The sequence below is a fragment of the Stegostoma tigrinum genome, chromosome 38, assembly GCF_030684315.1.
Source record: "Stegostoma tigrinum isolate sSteTig4 chromosome 38, sSteTig4.hap1, whole genome shotgun sequence".
NCBI classification, from domain to species: domain Eukaryota; kingdom Metazoa; phylum Chordata; class Chondrichthyes; order Orectolobiformes; family Stegostomatidae; genus Stegostoma; species Stegostoma tigrinum.
In genome coordinates, this window is record NC_081391.1 from 9,817,765 (window position 1) to 9,839,617 (window position 21,853).

Below are 21,853 nucleotides of genomic sequence, written 5' to 3' on the forward strand. Positions count from 1 at the left end.
TCGATTGTGGTCAGTATTGCATTGCTGGTATACATTTGATACAAAGTAAAAACACTCAGAAACTTTCAACACATTCTGCATGAGATAAATGACGCAGTAAAGCAGCTTTTGGCCACAGCAGGATGTTGGCTCTAACACCAGGAAGCTGCATCAATTTAATCTTTGGGCTTGTGTAGCATGAACATTTTTAGTAAGTGTAACATTTATCAGCCTTTTTTTTATCGTTGCGCCTTTAGTTGCTGGAGCCGAAGATCTCGAATTTCATTTCTAAGCCTGGTCATGTCTTTTTCTGTCCCTTTGTCTCAGAAGATACAGAAGGTTGTGCGCATAGCCCAGATCATCATGGAAACTGACCTCCCATCCATGCTTGAACACACCTACCAACAGTTTCATGAACAGCCTCTTCCCAGCACTTATTAGTCTGCTGAATGGACTCTCTAACTTCAATGATCTCGTTAATGTTGATCTTGTTTTGTGTAAACCATGTGCAGTTGTAATCTGTATGCCTTGTTCTGTCTGAGCACGCTATCATCTGTCTGTTATTGTTAGCTATGATCTGCCTGTGCTGCTCGTTGAACAAAACTTTTCACTGTACTTCAGTACATGTGACTGCAATAATTCAAACCAAATCAAATCCATCACCTTTGAAGAGAATCCTTAAAATCTACCTCTCCCCTACAAGATTTTGGTGTCTCCTCCTGACACTTCTCTGTCTTGTTCCAATTTTCGTTGACAAACTGCGAGACAAATTTTGCTTTTTTTTACTGGTTTCAAATGTGCCTTTTAAATAAAACCTGAAAGAACTGCGGATGCTGTAAATCAGGAACAAAAACAGAAGTTGCTGGAAAAGCTCAGCAGGTCTGGCAGCATCTGTGAAGGGAAAACCAGTTAATGTTCCAGGTCCGTTGACCCTTTCTCAGAATGTCACTGGACCGGAAATGTTAACTCTTCTTTTTCTTCAACTTCTGTTTCTGTTTTTTTATGCCTTTTAAGTGCAAGTTATATTTGGAGATCTGCATCTCTGATCTGTTGCGCCTATCCATTCAGTGAAAGCCACTTACCTTTTAGGAGGTTATAGCTGTTTGCAGATGTCTCCCACTGTATTTCTGAGCTCCATTCACTCCAGTGGCCTCTAGAATCCTCCTGCTGCTGTGGCTTCGCTCTCACACGGGCAACGTAGGTTTCTGAATCTACCAGCAATGATCTGCTGATTTGTATCTGCTGGCTGCCTTCCTGCACAGCTTCCATTGCAGAATTCTGCAGGGAAAGATGATTGTTTGGCTCACACAGTCAGTTATACACTCAAAGTCCAGCACAAAGCAGTAAAAGTTCTTGGGACGTCTCTGCCAAAACCCCATGCCTTCTATTTTGTTTAAATTTTAAAAGAGATTAAAAATGTAATGAATGTACCAAACAAAAGGCACAAGAGTAGCCCCTGCAAGGTTCTCCAGTGTTCAATACAAGCATAGCTGATTGTCAGTCTCAGCTCTACTCTCCTGTCTGTTCCCCCTACTCCCTTAGTTCCCTGAGAGGACTGTGGTCAGGTGGTCAGCAGCAGAAATGGCTGAGAGTCTGGCTACAAACAAGGATGCCGGGAATTTCGTTCAAGCTAGTTTAAACTCTGACCTCAGTTAAACGGGTGCCAGGACCTGCTGCGAGCTGCAGTTTTCAGTATTGACCAAATAAGGCAGTGTCATTATGGTCTGTAAACACACCAGCAACTTATATGGAGTATGGCACATCTTTGCTCATGGCAAAGTTGTAAGTTGTAAGACTCCGTTGGCTGGGATCGCACCATGTGATGAGGCTTTGATCAATCCGTTGGATGAGTGCCAGGGATCTTTCTGGAAAGGAGCACATCTTACAGAGCAAAGGAATTTTTCTCTCTCAGAGGGAGAAGAAGAAGTCTCCAGCCCACATTGGAAAAAAAGTGATAATGCAGTGTGGAGCTGGAGGAACGCAGCAGGCCAGGCAGCATCAGAGGAGCAGGAAAGCTGACATTCAGATAGGGTCAGAGATAATGGGAACTGCGCTCTGATGAAGGATCTAGGCCCGAAACGTCAGCTTTTGTGCTCCTGAGATGCTGCTTGGCCTGCTGTGTTCATCCAGCCTCACATTTTATTATTCAGATAGGGTCCATTTTCTAAAGAAGAGTCCCGACCCGAAACGTCAACTTTCCTACTCTTCTGAGGCCTGCTGTGTTCCTCCAGCTCCACACTGTGTTATCTCTGACTCCAGCAACTGAAGGGTTTGTTTAATTAACTTCTGAGTCAGTTCCCTGTTTTTTGCCTGTCACACAAGGGAAAGGGGAGCTGGGTCAAAGGTTTGATTACTTCTTTCTGGGCAGCAGGATAAACATATGCCTTTCAAACTTTCAGAGACGGAACTTCCACCACCCCTCCTGAGGGTCAATAATTCAATAATTTCCTATATTTTTGAGTGAAGTCATTTCTCTTCATCTCAGTTCCAATGATGCTCAAACGCTGTGCCATTAATAAAACCACAGAACTGCGAGATGCTGGGAATCAGAAAGAAAAACAGAAGTTGCTGAAAAAACACAGCAGGTCTGGCCGTGTCTGTGGGTGAGAGATTACCGAGTCAAAGTTGGTGAAGAAGGGTCTTCTTCTGAAGAGTCACTGCGCCCAAAACATTATCTCTGTGTTTCTCTCTCTGCAGATGCTGCCAGACCTGCTGAGATTTTCCAGCAATTTCTGATTTTATCACTGTACCTTCGTGTTCTAGATTCTCAAGCCCTAAAGAAACATCCTCTCAGCGCTTTTTAAAAAATACAATTGTTCATGGGATGAGGGCGTCACTGACCAGACAGCATTTATTGCCCATCCCTAATTGCCCAGAGGGCAGTTAAGAGTCAACCACAGGTCTGGAGTCATGTATAGGTCAGACCAAGTAAGGATGGCAGTTTCTATCCCTAAAGGACGTTAGTGAGCCAGATGGGTCTTGAATGAGAATCTTCATTGTTGCCACTAAACCAAATGTTTATGGAATTCAAATTTCACCATCCTCCATTGAGGGATTCAAACCCATGCCCCTAAAACTCTGGCCTGAGGCTCTGGATTACGACATAGGGACATTACCACTGCACCACCTCTTTCCTAATTTGAGTTTACGAAGCCCCTTTGGAATCATGCACGTTTCAATGAGATCACCTCTCATCCCCGTAAATGGCTGTTAGTACAGAAACCAATTCGTCCTACCCAGCGAATGAAAGCCCTTGTCCATCCTATGCTACCTCAATGAGCTCAACAGATGTTTAAGGAACACGACCTCATTTCTTCGTTGGACACTTCACAGCATCTCAGAATAAACATGGTCCAACAATTTCCAATGCTAACTGGGTGGCACGGTGACTTGGTTGTTAGCACGTCTGCCTCACAACGCCAGGGACCTGGGTTCAATTCCACCCTAGGGTGGCTGTTTGTGTGCAGTTTGCAGATATCCCCTATATTCATCCAAGTGTTCTCCTGCCTGGACTTGCACCCCATGTTAATGCAAGTGACCAAGATGGCAGCAGAGCAGCCGTGCTGCATCCGAGCTCCTGGCCCAGGACTCATCTGTTTCTTTCATTTCCTATTACTTTTGCTTTTGCTGTCTCATTTCTTTTGCTTTTTAACTTTTTTTCCCTCTTTATGAAGGTCTTTTCAGGGTCTTTGGCAGGGCAAGAGCGGGCCTGGCCTCCTGAGTCACAGGGGGGAAGGGTGGCAATGGCCACCTCCTCAGGGAAGGGAGAGTGAGCCCAGCGTGGAGGCCCTCAACTTGATATTTCCAAAATCTATCTCCCTCCTCTGTAAATGCTTTCATTGACCTAGCCCCTATAACTTCCTGGGGTTAGAGACTTCCAGACCTCTGTGAGATGGAATTCCTGCGTATCTCAGTTTTAAATGAATCCCCTAATTCAAGACCTCCCCACCGCATCCCCAGATCTTCACAACACCTACCTGGTGAAAACCCCTCAGAATCTTGTGTGTTTAAATACGATAGGAACACAATCACCCCTCATTTTTCTAAGCTCGAATGAATTAAGATCTAACACGTTTAGCTGCCGTTGGTATGTCAACCCCATTACCCCAGGAACCAGTCTCCTGAGCCTCCTTTGCAATTTCTTCACCATTTACTTGAAATCATAATTGTATCATTGGCCTCCCAGTTTAGGTGCCGCAGTAATCCACTGTGTAATCTAACCTCACCCTTCTCCGACCCCAACAACATGAAATTCAGCTCTAATATTTAAGAACAACCCAATTACGTATTCTTCCTCTCTCTTCCAACAGGCAGAAGGCACAAAAGTTTGAAGACACATACCAACAGATTCAAGAACAGCTTCTTCCCTGCTGTTATCAGATTTATAAACTGGCCTCTCATGTGTTCAAGTTCATCTTTCTCTGCGCCTCTGTGTAGCTGTAACACTGTGTTCTGCATTCTGTTCTATTACTCGGATGTACTCATGTAAGGTATGGTTTGCTGGATAGCACGCAAAACAACGCTTTTCACTGTATCTTGCTGCATGTAACAAGAATAAATTGAATCATAATCAAAGCCAGCCTGTACCTCCCATGAATCCCAGCTTCGCTTGTAGTTAATTTCATACTGTAGCCTTCCAAAGAGACGATTGGATGAATTTCTTGTGTAGATTGTCAGCCAGGACAGTAAGTAATCCCCTTCCACTGTGTTGGCAAGACTCAGATTAAACGGGGGTTGAGGTTTGACTGAGAATTGAAGAGACAAACAAGAGAGAAGATTAACTGTGGAGCCATTGAGTAATGACACAGACGGGGAATGTCATCCAGTTGAAACAGGCTTCAAACTTTATTGATTTCCAAACTCGACTTACTGTTTGCCAAGGGTCTGAAGGATTTGCTCAGATTGACGGGCTCTACTGGTTTAAAGACATAGTTATATCGAAATGAGACAGCGTAATTGTCATCCTCTATGGTGCATCTCCAGTTGAGAACAGAGCTAGACCCACTGCCTGGTGATTTTCTCGAGTTGCACTTTTGCTGTCTGAAAGCACAGAAGTACCTTGTCAGTGTGAGATAACAAGTTGTGTGGAGCTGGATGAACACAGCAGGCCAAGCAGCATCAGAGGAGCAGGAAGGCTGACGTTTCGGGCCTAGACCCTTCTATAGAAATGTCCATGTTATGTTTTTGCACCTACAGGCTCAAACAAAATGGCTCTCAAGTCTTTTCATTAGCTCAGTTGGCTGGTGAGTGATGCCAACAGTGTAGGTTCAATTCCTGCACCAGCTGAGGTTACAGTGAAGGACTCTCCTTTGCAACCTGTCCCTTCTCCTGAGGCACAGTGACCGTCCGGTTAAGCCACAACCAATCATCTAATCGTCTAATGACAGAGCAGCTGTATGGTTTGGTAAGACAATGGTGACATTGCTTCAGTCTAGAGACGCGGGCAATGTTCTAGGCACTTAGATTTGAATCTTGTATACTGTGACAGTCCAGTCTGAATTCCAAAAAATTCTGCAATTTGGAGCCCAAAGGGCATAAGAAACTATTGTCGATTGTCAGAAAAACTCATCTGGTTCACTGATGTCCTTTCGGGAAGAAAACTACCATCCTCACCTGGTCTGGCCTACATGTGACCCCAGACCCACAGCATTGTTGTCAACTCTTAACTGCCCTCTGGGCAATTAGGGATGGGCAATAAATGCTGGCCTGGCCTGGGATGCTCCAATTCCATGAATTAATAAAAAAGTAATTGCATCAGTTCTGCTTTTGTTCTGTTTCACACAAGTGGCTTGCATGACTCAGTGGTTAGCACTGTTGCCTCACAGTACCAGAGAACTGGGCTCAATTCCAGCATCCACAGGGAGAACACACACACGTTCTCTGTCTCTGTGTGTGTGTGTGTGTGTGTGTGTGTGTGTGTGTGTGTGTGTGTGTGGGATTCTGTCGGGTCCTCCAGTTCCTCTCACAGTCCAATAATGTGCAGGTCTGGCCTCTTCCCATGCTGTTGGGACTTCATGATTCTATGACTCCACTTTGAGAAGCGTTGGGCTAGATTACTATTCCTGATCTAACCAAACCATCCACATTGTGTGTTAGTTTCATTTCCAGCCTACACCCTTCATAAAATTCTCCTCTGAGTCTCCAGACACCTCCTACTCAATGTCAACATCTGGATGACACTCACGAGGTGTTCCCTTTGACTAGGAAGCAGGATGTTCTGTGGGAACATCTACACAAAAGGACAGAGATAATAGGAACTGCAGATGCTGGAGAATCCGAAATAACAGGGTGTAGAGCTGGATGAACACAGCAGGCCAAACAGCATTAGAGGAGCAGGAAAGCTGACGTTTTGGGCCTAGACCCGCCTTGCTGTGTTCCTCCAGGTCTGCACCTTGTTGTCTCTATTACACAAAAGGACATTATTTTTCTCCCGCTTTAATATAGCGGCCTCAATTTGGAATGCTGATTTTCCACATCCCAGCCTGCATTGTGATGCAATGCCCCCTCAATTTTCACATTCATTCCCAGGATGCGGAGTTATTGTTGGCTCAGCCAATTATTGTCCATAAGGTAGTGAAGGAACAATCACATTGCTGTGGGTCTGGAGTTACACATGGGCCAGACTGGGCAAGGACGGCCGTTCCCCTAATTCATGAGCCAGTTGTTTAGCTCCCCATCCCTGACAATGGTCATTAGTAGGATTCCAGTTTGATTGATTTCAAATTCCACCATCCATAGCAAGATTCAAACATTTGTCACCAGAACATCACCTGGGTCTCTGAATTAACTGTCTAGTGGTAATACCACAAGGCCATCGCCTCCTCCCAGCTTCCTCTAGCATCTTCATTACTTCTAATTCTTTCCCTTTGTCTTTCTCCTGTGTTGATTTTTGAAAGCAAAGGAACTGAAAGTCTTGCTTTTAGGCGTCCACTCAATCCATCTTCAGAAGTTCCAAACCTGGCCATAGCAGATGGTGGAATTAGAAATTGATAAAGTTGGAATTCTAGTAATGACCATGAAACCATTGTCAATTGTCTTGTATTGTGCTTTTGCCTGCGACACTGAATGTGCATTTTTATAGCACCTTTCATAGGATGCTCTTAAATGCTTCGCGCTTAGAATACCAGTCTAGATTTCCATGTTCATGCCTCCAAAATGGGTACTGAACCTTCTGACCCAGAGGCGAAGGCGTTGCCTATTGGCATAATGGGAATAATGTATCAGTGGGTGGCAATAACTTTAGGAGAAAACAAAAATGAATCTTGATTTAACTTGTATATATAACCTTTAGAGCTTAGATTTCAAAATAGAGGCATTTGGGTGTAGAATATTTTTGTGAAGCTTTTCTTTATAGAGAAACATTGTTAGACTATACTTTTAGAACAGTAACCTAACCCAGTATGTATCAGAGGAGGAAATTGCAAACCCCTGAAGTGTAAATGGAATGATACTTATTTCATGGGGTTTACAACTTGTATGGCCATTAGCTTGAGTTCAGTTCAGAATAACCAAAAATTGACTTAAGTTTAGGAAAAAATCCAGAATTTGAAAGATTTTGGAGCAGTTGAGAGGACACCTAAATGGAGCCAGGACAATAATAAATCAGATCAAATCAAATAAAATGAAATCAGTTTTCTCCCCTTACAGGAGGGCAGGACAGTTCAGAGAAAATGTAGTTATCTCAACTCTGAAACATTTAGTTTGTACAGTTTCCAACCTGAAGAGTTTGGTTAGAAATTGGCAGGTTATTAGATGTTGAGAAAATCTGAGCTGTCAGTTTTCTGGATATTTGTGTAAGAAGACTCCACAGTTCACAGGGAAGAGAATGGGGAGCACCAATAAAAGTAGAACGTAAAGATCTTATTACATGGAGATGCTGGTGTTGGAGGGGTTGAGCAAAGTCAGAAGTCACACGACACCAGGTTATAGTCCAACAGATCACCTGACAAAGGAGCAGAGTGCTGAAAGCTTGTGGTTTCAAATAATCCTGTTGGACTGTAATCTGCTGTCACGTGACTCTTAAAGATCTTATGTAGGGACTTAACTTCTCTGGGCCTGAATTTCAGGAAATGCATGGTATTGGGAAGTGCACTGAAAACTTTGTATTGCTGTGCTATTAAAGATTTATCTAAACTGTCTTCTACATGTAATAGGCCAATTTGATTTCTGTTCAGCTTTGTCTAGAGCAGAATAACTTCTGTTATATTGTTAGATATGTACTGGAGAGGCCTGTGATTATGTTTCAGTAACCACGTTAACAAAAATAAAAACAAAATGATCTATCAAGCAAGATTTCTTTCCTGCTCAGGAATCATAACACTTGTATAAAAGAATCTTGGAATACTCACGGGTACTTTCTCGTGGACTCTGTCTCCTTCCTGTAATGTAATTCCATTGGAATGTATTCTCTTGCCTTTGCATTTTCCACCCATTGGCAGTCTATCTCTGTTGAGTAGTCAGTGTGGCACTTCAAATTTTTGGCAATGTCGTAGGCTGAAATCAAAAAGGACACCAAATATCAGAAAGAAGTGGGAAATCTTTTGATAACAAAGTGTGGAGCTGGATGAACACAGTAGGCCCAGCAGCATCTCAGGAGCACAAAAGCTGATGTTTCCGGCCTAGACCCTCTCTGATGAAGGGTCTAGGCCCGAAACGTCAGCTTTTATGCTCCTGAGATGCTGCTGGGCCTGCTGTGTTCATCCAGCCTCACATTTTATTATCTTGGATTCTCCAGCATCTGCAGTTCCCATTATCTCGGAAATCTTTTGATGCGGTCTATCCTCCAAAAAGAGGAGCTCGCATTTCTATAACGCAGTGTGGAGCTGGAGGAACACAGCAGAACAAGCAGCATCAAAGGAGCAGGAAAGCTTGGATAAGCAGATTGACGATGATGGGATAGTGTAGGGGGAGGGGTTTAGATTAGTTCACAGGTCGGCGCAACATCGAGGGCCGAAGGGCCTGTTCTGCGTTGTATTGTTCTATGTTCTATGCTCTATGTAAAGCTGACGTTATCGAATTTTGAATTTTCTGAAGAAAGATCCTGACCCGAAACGTCAGCTTTCCTGCTCCCCGATGCTGCCTGGCCTGCTGTGTTCCTCCAGCTCCACACTATGTTATCTCTGACTCTAGCATCGGCAGTTCTTACTATCTCTGAGATCGCATTACTACAGCTCCTTTCAAGACCACAGCCAACCAAGTAATTTTGAAATGTCACCTCCTTTGAAATACAGGAAACCCAGAAGCCACTTGTACACAGCAAGACCCCAGACACAATAAGGCAGGAATGATCAGCTCTTCAGTGATTTTTTTTAGAGACATCTGTGATGAGGAGTCAATATTGACCAGCAAACTACCCCTGCCAAAGTGGTGCCTCAAGAATTTTTCAAAATCATTAATGTGATGGGGTCACGGGGCAGTGGGGGGTAGGGTGTGTCACTGGCCAGGCCACCATTTATGGCCTATCCCTAATAGCCCAGAGGACAGTTAAGCATTAACCACATTCCTGTGGGTCTGGAGTCCTTCCTTAAAGGAATCAAGTGGAGTTTTCCGGACAACCAACAGTGGTTTCAAGATCATGATGCGACTCAATTTTACTTGAAAGAAGCTGGAACCTCAGCTTGATATCTATTCCAACAGAATCGCTCAATGCATGTTCCGTTGCATCATTGGAGTGGAGCCTAAATCCATAAATATCTCTGACATAGGTTTGAGTGCAACTTCTGAACCTCAACTAAAGCTTAACACAGGGTGTCTGAAACTTTGTGGGGCGGGTGGGAAGGTGTAATTAGCTCAGTTTACTGGATAAAAACCAAAAGAACTGCGGATGCTGTAAATCAGGAACTAAAACAGAAGTTGCTGGAAAAGCGCAGCAGGTCTAACAGCAACTGTGAAGGAAAAAACAGAGTTAATGTTTCGGGTCCGGTGACCCTTCCTTCAAGTTATCTCGTTCACAGATGCTGCCAGACCTGCTGAGCTTTTCCAGCAACTTTGTTTTGTAGCTGAGGATGTCATGAATGAGTCTCCTTCTCAACTTTCCTCTTCACTTTCTGCATGGTGGACCTTCAGGTTAAAATCATCTCCAAAAGACAGTGCAGCTGGCTTGGCCACATCAATGGCTGCTATCATTGTGGCCTGACCATCATCTCATACTATGGGCTTCCTACTCAACGTAGAAAAAGAAGGCAACCAAGGTAATATGGCGCTAGACTGTCAGTAGAGGTTTCCAGCTGGTTACTAGACAAGGGAGAAAGATGAGGGCTATGGCCATGGACAGGAGTGAATGGAGTACTGTACCTGCTTCCTGTGTCTCCAACTACAGGTGCCAATACCCCTTAGTAAGTCATTGGGAGAGCATGAGCCCCTGTTGGTTAGTGACAACGAGCCCAATTTCAGGATCGAATAAGGGCAACTGAATTTAGGAAGATGGAATGTTAATGGGAGAGATGGGAATCAACCAGGCATCAATGAACTGTTTGAGTCTGGAGTTGGAAAACACACAAATGAAGGTTTGCACATCAGATGGACTGCAGCAGAGATAGGGGTTACTGGTGTTACCAATGGGGAAGTGGCAGAGATCTTAAAATATCAAGTGATCTCATGGGATGAAGAGGATGCTGAAGTTGCAAGCAGTCTGGCTCAACTAGGCCCAGTATCTAGGAGTGGTTTAGAATTAGTGGCTGGGACACAAGCCAATGACAGGAGATGATGACAATGGCCACCATCCTCCAAAGGCTTAACTGGGGCCATTGTTTGAGTTGTAAGGAGAGGCTGAGACTTTTTTCCCTGGAGCACAGGGCACTGAGAGGTGACCTTAAGGCCATGTATAAAATCAAGAGAGGCATAGATAAGGTGGGATAGCTGTCAGCGTGCCTCCAGGGTAGGGGAGACTAAAACTAGAGGGCAGAGGTTTAAGGTGAGAGGGGTGATTTTTTTCACACTGAGGGTGGTGAGTGTCTGGCAAGGGCTGCCAGAGGTATTGGTGGAGACGAGTACAGTTGGGTCATTTGAGAAACATTTAGACAGGTACGTGGATGGGATACAGACCAAACACAGACAAATGGGACTAGATTAATTGTGAAAACTGGGTGGCATCGACAAGTTAGGCTGAAGGACCTGTTTCCACGCTGAAGGCTTCTATCACTCTATGACCCCTGAACTGTGTATGCTTGTGGGGTCAATGTGGAATTCTGAAGAAAGATCTTTACTGAGAATGTGGTGCAAAGAGAAGATAGGGGAAAAGGGTAGGTATATTTAAAGGGAATCTAGGTAAACGCACGAGGATGGAAAGAATATGTTGATTGAAAAGGACAATGAGAAGCTTGCATGGAATATAAACTTGTCTGGGTCGAATGATTTCTTTGTACATCAAATGTTAGCACCATAACTGTTGCTGGGACACAGAGGAACAAAAAGTGTCATAGAGATTATATGCTGTGCGTTAACGTCAGCTCTAATCCATGTTCGGGAAACTCGGGAATATTTCTGAAAGAGAAGAAATGGCTTACCTTCTGTGGCACACTGAACAGTGGTGGAGATCAAAGCGAAAATCAGACACAAAAAGCTTGGTCTTTCTTCTCCAGGCATGTTGAAACTTCTTTTCCACAGATCTTTTGTCTGAAGGGGTTTCAGCCTTTTGCTTTCACATCCTCATTATCTTAATAAACAAAAAAGAGAAATATCATGAATGCACCACACAAGAGATCAGGAAGACCTGAATCTGTGTTAACTGTGACCAGGGCATTGAATAATCCTTTTTTGCTTCTTTTCAGTCCTCGACATAGTCGACATCATCTTCCTCCTCTCGCTCAATGGAACTTGCCTCAGTTTGCTCCTCCTTTACCTGTCCCATCGCAGCCAGAGCCTCTCTTCCCATCACTACACTGTTCCCTCAGAGAGCACAAGAATCTGTCCTCAGCCTCTGTTTCACAGTGATGCAATGTCAATGCTTAGAAGCATCATCTGCAGAAGAGGGACCTACCTCCATATATTCTTTGACTCGGGTGCTTTTGTGTTCCGAACTTTGGTAAGCTCTGCATTTGGTTTGAAGGTGTTTGTATCTCTATTTTGTGAGTGTGTGCGTGTATGTGCATGTTTGTGAGTGTGTGTGTGTGTGTGTGTGTGTGTGTGTGTGTGTGTGTGTGTGTGTGTGTGTGTGTGTGTATGTTTGTGTGTATGCGTGTGAATGTGTATGAGTGTTTGTGTGTATGTGTGTGTGTGCCTTAGTGTGTGTCTGTATGTTTGTGAGTGTATCTGTGTGTGTATATATGAGTTTTTGTGTGTATGTCTGCATATGTGTGTGTATGTATGTCTGTTGAAATGTATGTGAGTGTGTGTGTGTATCTGTATGTGTTTTTGTGTGTGAGTGTGTGTGAAGCTGTATTTGTTTGTGTATGTGTGTGTGCACGCATAGGAGTGTGTGTGTGTGTACGTGTGTGTGTGTGTGTTGTGTTTGTGTGCATGTCTATATATGTGCGCATGAGAGTGAGTGTGTGATATGATTGTGCATGTTATATATTCCTCTGCACATGAGTGTGGGCTTACCATTTTCTCTGCCTGTGTGTGGTTTTGTAAGCATATGTGTGTAAAATAAGTGTGGACATATGTACTTTTGTAAGGGTGTCAGTCTTGCCATTTATCTATCTTCCTGTATCCAAAGAGGTTGGTTAGCTTAGTTAGGGATAGTAGGAACTGCTGATGCTGGAGAATCTGAGATACCAAGGCGTAGAGCTGGATGAACACAGCAGAGTGTGAAGAAGGGTCCAGACCTGAAACATCAGCTTTCCTGCTCCTCTGATGCTGCTTGACCTGCTGTGTTCATCCAGCACTACAGCTTGGTATCTCGTTTAGCTTAGTTAACACAAGAACATAAGAACTAGGAGCAGGAGTAGGCCATCTGGCCCCTTGATCCTGACCTGCCATTTAATAAGATCATGGCTGATCTTTTGAGACTCTGTTAGCTGGTTTGCAATGCAGTATGATTCCTACACTGGCTAATGTTGTCATGGAGGGTGTTCCTTTGAAAAATGTGGTGACCCTCAGGTTAAAGTTCCCACCAGTTAAGTCTCTATAATGAGAGAGAGCCGTCCCCTAGGGCCATGGTGTGAGATGCTTGTCTACTCCCAAGTAGATATAAACACTCACATATATACAATGTATATTTAGGTTTCATCCAAATGTATTCATGTTTTGTACTCTGTTGGAGAATATAGATAGATATCCATATCACGTGCATGTAATAATATCTAGAAGTAAAACAAATCTCCTCGAAAGTGTTAAACAAACCACGACAATGGGGCCAACAGTTGCCGTGTTTATCTGAACTCACATGAACAATCCTGAAAGGGATTGAAATAGCTTTGTCCAAATTAACAACAGCAATTAATCTCTCAAAGAGCAGTTTGAGACAAGTGATCAGAGATAAGTTTGCAGTGCGAGGTCAGGTCCCTTGAAAATGGGCAGAAGTCAAGCCTTGATAAAATATAGAACGTTTACTGCAGTATTTCGTGATGAATGCCTTGTCATCTTGCGGAAGTCCCTGGTTGTGGGTGTAATGGATGGATTGATAACAGCAGAGATAACAGATAACCCTGTGGCAGTTTGCCAATCCAGATGCAGGAGCTGGGGTTGGCTATTTAGACCTTTAAGCCTGTTCTCCTGCTTACTTGGATTATTGAAAGGAAGTTGTTGACTTTAGACAGTGCCTTTGATCCCCTCTGATTATTTCAGCATACTTCGGTGAAATGTAACATGTTGTGACGTAGGAAATGCAATGGCGCAAATTGGGTGTAGAAGTTCTCAGAAGCAGAGATGTGATAAGGGCCCAATAATGTGCTTTACCATGATAATAAAATGTGAAGCTGGATGAACACAGCAGGCCAAGCAGCATCTCAGGAGCACAAAAGCTGATGTTTCGGGCCTAGACCCTTCATCAGAGAGGGTGCTTTATCATATTGGGTTTGAAAGATAAGTAGACCTAGACACTAGGGACATCTCTCCTGCTCGTAGCGCCATGGGACCTTTCTGGCACTTTCTATGGATCATTTGTCATCTTGTTGAATTCTATATTACCTTGTTTTGCACCTAAAATGCTTTCTGTCGTGTTAGGCTTTAAGATTTGACGGGACCAAATCAGGTGGATGGGATTAAGTTCCAAATCTGCCTTGAAATAGATCTATAGCAGGAGCGCCTCGAGGCGCTGAATGTCATCCTCTTGTTCCTGCACTTTACTCCATTTCTTCAGAAGGACTCTGGCCCCCTTGTATTTTTCGGAAGAAGTCAAAGTTGGTGGCCCACCAGGTGATGGGTCCAAGGTGGCATCTTTCAGGTAAAATCACATGACATGACTACATCACCCAATACTCCTCTTTACCATTTGTTGAGGATTTACCTCACATGTCTAGATTGAAATAACTCTAGGGAGGCTGCAATCCCATCTCTATGTCACCCTGTGTGTACACATGCGTAGTAAGTGACACTGACCTCCTAGAGGGAGCAGAACCCCTGGTACTCCTGGTTCTATCTGTCAGCCAGGGCTCCCTGATTGGGGCCGTCAACCTGGGCCATTCAGGGAACTCACATTCTATGAGATTTGCCCTGACATTCATAGAATCATAGAATCCCTACAGTGTAGAAACAGGCACTTCAGCCCAACACATCCACACTGACCCTTACAGCATCCCTCCCAGGCCCATTCCCCTATAACCCGCATAATCTACACCTCCTTGGGCACTATGGGAAATTTAGCATGGCCAATCCTCCCTAACCTGTACTTCTTTGGGCTTGTTGCAACCACTGCAAGATCTCGCCATTTCTTTGTCACATTGTTGTAATATATTACCAGGTCTGAACATATTGCTCCATTGCCCTCTTATTCAGCAATGTGTAAATAAGGATTAGTTCAATTATCTTACAGTGAGCCAGAACTTTAGTTTTACTCAGGGCACAACGCATCTGTGAAGGAAACTTGACATAAGTCTGGAGTTGATGCTTATGGGTATTTAGGGAAATATCTTCCCCCAAAGGTAATACCATTACGTTTCTGTTCTCGGATTTATGAAGGGGCATGCCGTGCAGTTCTCTGGAGAGTTTGCATTGATCTACTCCTCTGACCATTGACGTACGCATCTCTCAATTTCGCTGTGGCTCAGAGGACTGCACTGTTACCTCCGAGTCAGAGCATTGCGGGTTCAAATCAAACTCAAAGGTGTATGAGGAGTCAACGTTGACGGTTAACCGGGTGAAGCGTCACACGTCCTAGGTGCTGTCTTTCAGGTAAAATCAAGCAATGTGGCCACATTTTATGGGGGGTGTCTACATTGGAAGAAGGTCAAGTAGTTACCGCCAGTGTCTTGGCCAACATGCAAGCCTCAGTAAACACCACAAATGTAGATTATTTGACCAACATTGAGTTGTTTCTTCTGGGGGACAACAGCTATAAAACTGTGAACAGTTTTTGGGCCCCTTATTTCTAGAATTAGAATTAGAGTTAGAATATCTACAGTGTGGAAACAGGCCCTTCAGCCCAACAAGGCCACACCGAACTTCACAACATCCCACTATAACCCACCTAATCTACACCTCCCTGAACAGTACGGGCAATTTTGTGTGGCCAATCCACCTACCCTGCACATCCTTGGATTTCAGGCTTTGAAGGAAGGCTGGTACCAGTTGCAGAGGACTTATCTTATGAGGAGAGATGGGTTAGGTGGGGCCTGTGCTTTCGGAATTTAGAAAAATGGGAGGTCATCTTATTGACATATTTAAGATTCTCAGGCAATGTGACAGCTATTTCTTCTTGTGGGAGGGTCTAGGATCAGAAGGCATAATCTCAGAATGACAGGGTCACTCATTTGAGATAGTGAGGAGGAGGAATTTCTTCTCTCAGTGGGGAAGTGAGTCTGAGCAATTCTTTATCGCAGCGAGCTGTCAAGTTTAGATCATTTAGTATAATCGCGGCTCAGGCAGATTTTTAATCAGGAAGGGAATCAAGGGTTCATGGGAAAATACAGTAAAGTGAAGTTGAGAAGGATCTCATTAGCCATGATCTCATTGAATGGCAAAACAGACTCAGAGGCTGTAATAACCTACTTCTGCTTATGGTCTTATGGAATTGTGGCCTTGTTTCCCACATTATGGCAGTTATTAAAGTTTAAAAAATGTTCTTAATTTGTTATGAATCATTTCAGAAGGTTGTAAAGTCATGATAGGCTTGATATAAATCCAAGTCTTTAAGTTACTTTAACTATTCTTTGCTCTTGTCTATTCTTAGCTTGCAATTCAAATAATGTTATTCATTTTATAATGTTAAAGGTCCTATGAAAGCTTAGAATGACCGGTTTTTCAATTCTGCTAATAACAGAATGGAGAAAATATACCTACCGATATGTGGTCATGGATCACATTTGGGATAGGTCGGGAAGGCAAGAAAGAATGGTTGTGATAGCATTAATGTTAGATCGTGACCAAAACAGATGTCGCTGGAAAATCTCAGCGGGTCTGTCAGCATCTGTGAAGAAAAAAAAGGTCAGAGTTAATGTTTCGGGTCTGGTGACCCTTCCTCAGAACAGTACTGAGGAAGGGTCACTGGACTTGAAACGTTAACTCTGATTTTTTTCTTCACAGATGCTGCCAGACTTGCTGAGCTTTTCCAGCGACATCTGTTTCTGTTCCTGATTTATAGCGTCTGCAGTTCTTTCGGTTTTTTTAAAGTCAGATAGTGATAGGGCTAAGCCGCCTTGCTGTTTGCTGGGACTGAGTACAAAGTCCGGCTATTCAAAACTCGGGTAAACAAATGAGTGTAAATCAGCTTTCCCTGTGCTTTATTGACCTTTCTAAATTCAAGCTTCAATGGTTATGTAAATAAGGGGATGCTACATGCATTGATGAATCATCAGCAATCACACAGGGACCTCCCAGTCTTCTAATTGGTAATCTCTTTCTGGTTTCACCTCAAAATGTACATACACTCCTGGCACTGTGAGCCTGCACAAACATATACATAATAATGTCATGAATATCCAAATCACCTCAATGTGGGAGCTTTTTGTTATTTATTCAATTAGGTCAAACCACCATTTTAAAATGATTTCTGAGAGAGCACTGTCTGTTATCCACTCCCCAACTGAACAGGAAAGCCTGAGGCGATATGCAGACTGGCCTTGGATCTGTCAGGAAGCCTGCTGATTTGGTGAGGTAAAGGTAGAGTCAGGAGGCTCTATGGCCTATTGGCGTTATTGCCGGATTATTAATCCAGAGACCCAGGTAACATCTTGCGGACTCAGGTTCAAATCCCGACACGGCAGATGGTGGAATTTGAATCCAATAAATATCTGGAATGAAGAATCTAATGATGACCATGAATCCATTGCTGCTTGTTTGATAAACCCATCTCGTTCACTAACGTCCTTTAGAAAAGGTAGCTGCCGTCCTCACCTGGTCTGGCCTACATGTGACCCCAGACCCACAACAATATGGTTGACTCTCTGGGCAGTTAGGGATGGGGAATAAACGCTGCCTAGCCAGGGATACCCTTATCTGTGAATGAATAAAGGAAGAAAAAAAATGCCTTTCCAAACTGCTTCCTCATTTGAGAGGGATGACTGGTGGTGGCTTAATGCGAGGGTCACCAAGCCTCAGGCCAGGGGAGAGATTGGAAAGGAACGTCCTTCACGATAACCTGAGCTGGGGTGGCACAGGAATTGAACCCTGGTTCTTGGCATCAGTCTGCATTACAAAGCGAGCCATCCAGCCAACTGGCCCCATGCATGACATCAGCCAAACACAGCTGGGGTAGACTTCCCATAGGATAACAAAATTCTGATTGGATTGGTTCGCTGCGCTGACTGGTTTTCGAGCAGATGTTTTGTCTCCCTTCTAGATTTTAAAACGTGAAACTTCTAATGAGCTATAGCCTTGCGAAAGGAATTCAGGCATTGAAACTCCAAGGGATAATGGGAACTGCAGATGCTGGAGAATCCAAGACAATAAAATATGAGGCTGGATGAACACAGCAGGCCAAGCAGCATCCCACGAGCTCAAAAGCTGATGTTTCAGGCCTAGACCCTTCATCAGAGAGGGGGATGGGGTGAGGGTTCTGGAATAAATAGGGAGAGAGGGGGAGGTGGACCAAAGATGGAGAGAAAAGAAGATAGGTGGAGAGGAGAGTATAGGTGGGGAGGTAGGGAGGGGATAGGTCAGTCCAGGGAAGACGGATAGGTCAAGGAGGTGGGATGAGGTTAGTAGGTAGGAGATGGAGGTGCGGCTTGGGGTGGGAGGAAGGGATGGGTGGGAGGAAGAACAGGTTAGGGAAGCAGAGACAGCTTGGACTGGTTTTGGGATGCAGTGGGTGGAGGGGAACAGCTGGGCTGGTTGTGTGGTGCAGTGGGGGAGGGGACGAACTGGGCTGGTTTTGGGATGCGGTGGGAAAAGGGGAGATTTCGAAGCTGGTGAAGTCCACATTGATACCATTGGACTGCAGGGTTCCCAAGCGGAATATGAGTTGCTGTTCCTGCATTTGTGCTCCTGAGATGCTGCTGGGCCTACTGTGTTCATCCAGCCTCACATTTTATTGTCTTGGAAACTCCAAGGGACTTGCCTGTACTGTGGGTGTGACAATTGGGAAGGTAATGGAAGTGACAATTCCTACTCTAGGAAGAAAGGGGCTTTGACCACCTAACTCTACAACAGTAGTCGTAGCCCAAGTCCCAGAAGATCATAGGGCCGCTCTCTCATTAAAGAGACAGACTCACAACTGATGGTGATTCCAACATGAGTGCCACCACACCTCACACAAGGAGTAAGGTCCAAAAGGTAGGACCTTCATGGTAACCTCAGCTGATGTGGGAATTGAACCAGTGCTGTTGCTGCATTGTTAGGAAACCAGCCAAGCTAACTAATCTCCCACCCAACCAACTGCATGCAAAACAGGGCGAGATGTAACCCAAAGGAGAAAACGGATGAAGTCCTCATTTACTGGAAATAAATCCACTTTCAGTAGTAATGAGGGTTTGAGGGAAGAAGCCAACAGCTGAAAGAAACTTATGAGGGGTTGTGCTAGTACTGTTATTATAGGTTCACAAGCAGCAGAATTGGTCATTCGGCCCATTAAGTCTGCTCCATCATTCAATGGTCAAACTGATATTACTTATCTCTACTTTCCTGCTTTTTCTCTGCAGCCCTTGCTTCCCTTCCTGATTAAAAATCTGTCTGTCTCAGCCTTAAATATAATCAATGTGATTAACTCAGTGAGTGTGAAATGGCCCAGCAAGCCAACCAATCCTCTTTCAGAAAGTGGCTCACACCACCTTCTCAAGGCGACTTTCTCAACAAACCCCCTGTCTCACAGCAAAGTGGCTCTCTCCTTCCTTTAACCGTTCTTTTATCTTCCCTTCCCTCAGTCTCTCCTTCTCTCTGGTCAGTCTTCCTGTCAAATCTTGTCCACAGAACGCAGCTTGTTCATTGGCTGGTGAGTGGGAACTGCCAGACCATAATTTGGGATTTGGGAGAATTACTTCCTACAATTGATAGGACCATTGCTTAGATCAACACCTACCTTTTTAGTCTATAACTTGAATATCTCTCTGATATATTTAATGTAATTAATGCATATAAAAACAATGGAAATTATTCCTCTTAATAGTTTAGCAGGAAAATAGTCACATGTTAAATTAGGCAACAATCAAATTTCAGAGATGCACGAGGTTTTGTTGTAAATCTATAATTTATTACTACCATCAATTTGTACATTTACATTATGGGCCCTCTCTCTGTAGGAGCCACACCCTCGTTGGGAAAATACTTTTATTTTCTGAAGAATGAGGCGGGGGCGGGTGATTCTGATTGAGGCATATAACATGTTTCAGGGGATTAATAAGGTGGATGTTGAACAGATGCTCCCACTTGTGGGATAGTCTCAAACAAGAGGGCATGGATATAGAGTGAGAGGAAGTAAGTCCAGAACGGCGATGAGGAGAAACTGCTTCTCTCTGAGGGTTGTGAACCTGTGGAACTCACTACCACAGAGCACAATGGAGGCAGAATCAATCAACAGACTCAAGAAAGAAACACACGTGTTTCTGGTGAAAAGCAGGATAAAGGGGCCAAGTGGAGTTGAGACCAGGATAAGATGGGGCAAGATCATATTAAATGGCAGAGTAGGCCCGAAGGGCTGAATCCGTTCCTAATGCACATGTTCCTATGTTGATGGAGGGCTTGGGAACAGAGGGCACTAATTTAATGTGACTGGCAAATGAAACAAAGCCAAACAGTTCTAATGCAATGAGTTCAGAGATAGCAAGAACTGCAGATGCTGGAGAATCTGAGATAACAAGGGGTAGAACTGGATGAACACTGAAGAAGGGTCTAGGCCCGAAATGTCAGTCTTCCTGCTCCTCTGATGCTGCTTGGCCTGCTGTGTTCATCCGGCTCTATGCCTTGTTATGACTAATACTGCCCACTGGGAGGCAAGTTCTTGTTCTTTCACATTTAACATTAAAAATAAAACCATCACTAATTCTTCCAATCGACAAGTGTTAATGAGAACAATAATCAAAACGGTGAGGAAATAAAGAACAAAATAATGGTGGAGATAACACAGTCCAGCCCCTGTGGAGCCCACCTACCCATGAAAGCTTTGAGGCTCCCATGGACAGCTGTCAAAGCAAAGAAGGAAGGCAGTCAGGATTTATCACTACCTCCATACCCACATTCTGGACCGGGATCCAGTTTGTGTTTTTATTTTTGTTCCAACTCCTCAACTTAAAACAAGCAACAATTTACAAGAGCTGCCTACCAGGGGCAGCATGACAATGACATCACGAATAGGCAAAGCGGGAGAAGTTAAATGAAAATGGAATCAGGCGGAGTAAACGTGCACACCAGCCCCCATTATCACTGGACTATCAATCCAAGTAATATTCTGGTGGAGCTGGGTTCGAATCCCATCACAGGGGGAGAGAGGGATTAGAATTCAATTTTTTTTAAGGCAAGAGGCGAAAGATTTAAAAGGGCCAACTTTTACATTCAGAAGGTGCTGTGCGTATGGAATGAGCTGCCAGAGGAAGTGGTGGTGCAATTATAACATTTAAAAGGCATCTAGATGAATAGGAAGGGTTTAGAGGGATATGGGCCAAATGCTGAGAAATGGAACTGGATTTATTTCGAGATAGTAGGAACTGCAGATGCTGGAGAATCTGAGATCACAAGGTGTAGAGCTGGATCAATCAGGCCAATCAGCAATATAGGAGCAGGAAGGTTGACGTTTTGGGCCTAGACCCTTCCAGGCCAGAAACATTAGCCTTCCTGCTCCTCTGATGCTGCTTGGCCTGCTGTGTTCATCCAGCTCCACACCTAGATTTACTTAGGATATCTGGTCAGCATGGATGAGTTGGGCCAAAAGGTCTATTTCCAAGCTGTTTGGCTCTATGGCTATCTCTCTTTTTTAAGGTTTTTGAGAGCGTTGGTGGACACAGTGTAGTTTCTCTGGCTAGGCAAAAAGTTAGCCATGGAAAAGAGGCAGGCAGTTAGGAATTATTAGCCCTGTTCTTGGCCCGCTGCCTGGAAAGGATTACAGCTCTTTCTAAGGAACATTGAATTAGCCTGTTCGGACAAGACCTGCACAGCTCTGGAGAAGGTGAAATCTGATCTCAGGTCTTCCAGCCCAGAGGGAGGGGCATTACCACTCTATCACAAGAATTAAGCTTTACTCTTTAAATGCCGCCATTTCTCAATCTATACTCCAAATACACTCTTAACGTCTTTCCGGAGATCCTTTAGATTTGAATTCTTGCTTTTATTCCAGCATTTACATCAGCAGATATTTTCTAAATCAAACTACTCAGGCAAGTCCTGCTCCAGAAGAACGTCTGAAAAACACGGA

General features: G+C 44.0%; 1 protein-coding gene across 2 annotated transcripts in view; it reads right to left on the reverse strand.

The window, feature by feature from the left end:
* The window catches only part of LOC125446944 (cytokine receptor common subunit beta-like), a 62,102-nt gene that overhangs the window by 26,121 nt on the left and 14,128 nt on the right, over positions 1 to 21,853 (reverse strand). For both annotated transcript variants that reach the window (XM_048520952.2, XM_048520953.2), the window contains exons 2-6: positions 11,484 to 11,632; positions 8,328 to 8,472; positions 4,850 to 5,019; positions 4,567 to 4,724; positions 1,062 to 1,257 (exon numbers count right to left, since the gene is read on the reverse strand). In XM_048520952.2, the coding sequence (XP_048376909.1) occupies positions 1,062 to 1,257; positions 4,567 to 4,724; positions 4,850 to 5,019; positions 8,328 to 8,472; positions 11,484 to 11,562 (748 nt within the window). In that variant the 5' untranslated portion in view covers positions 11,563 to 11,632. The remainder of the gene's footprint in view (positions 1 to 1,061; positions 1,258 to 4,566; positions 4,725 to 4,849; positions 5,020 to 8,327; positions 8,473 to 11,483; positions 11,633 to 21,853) is intronic.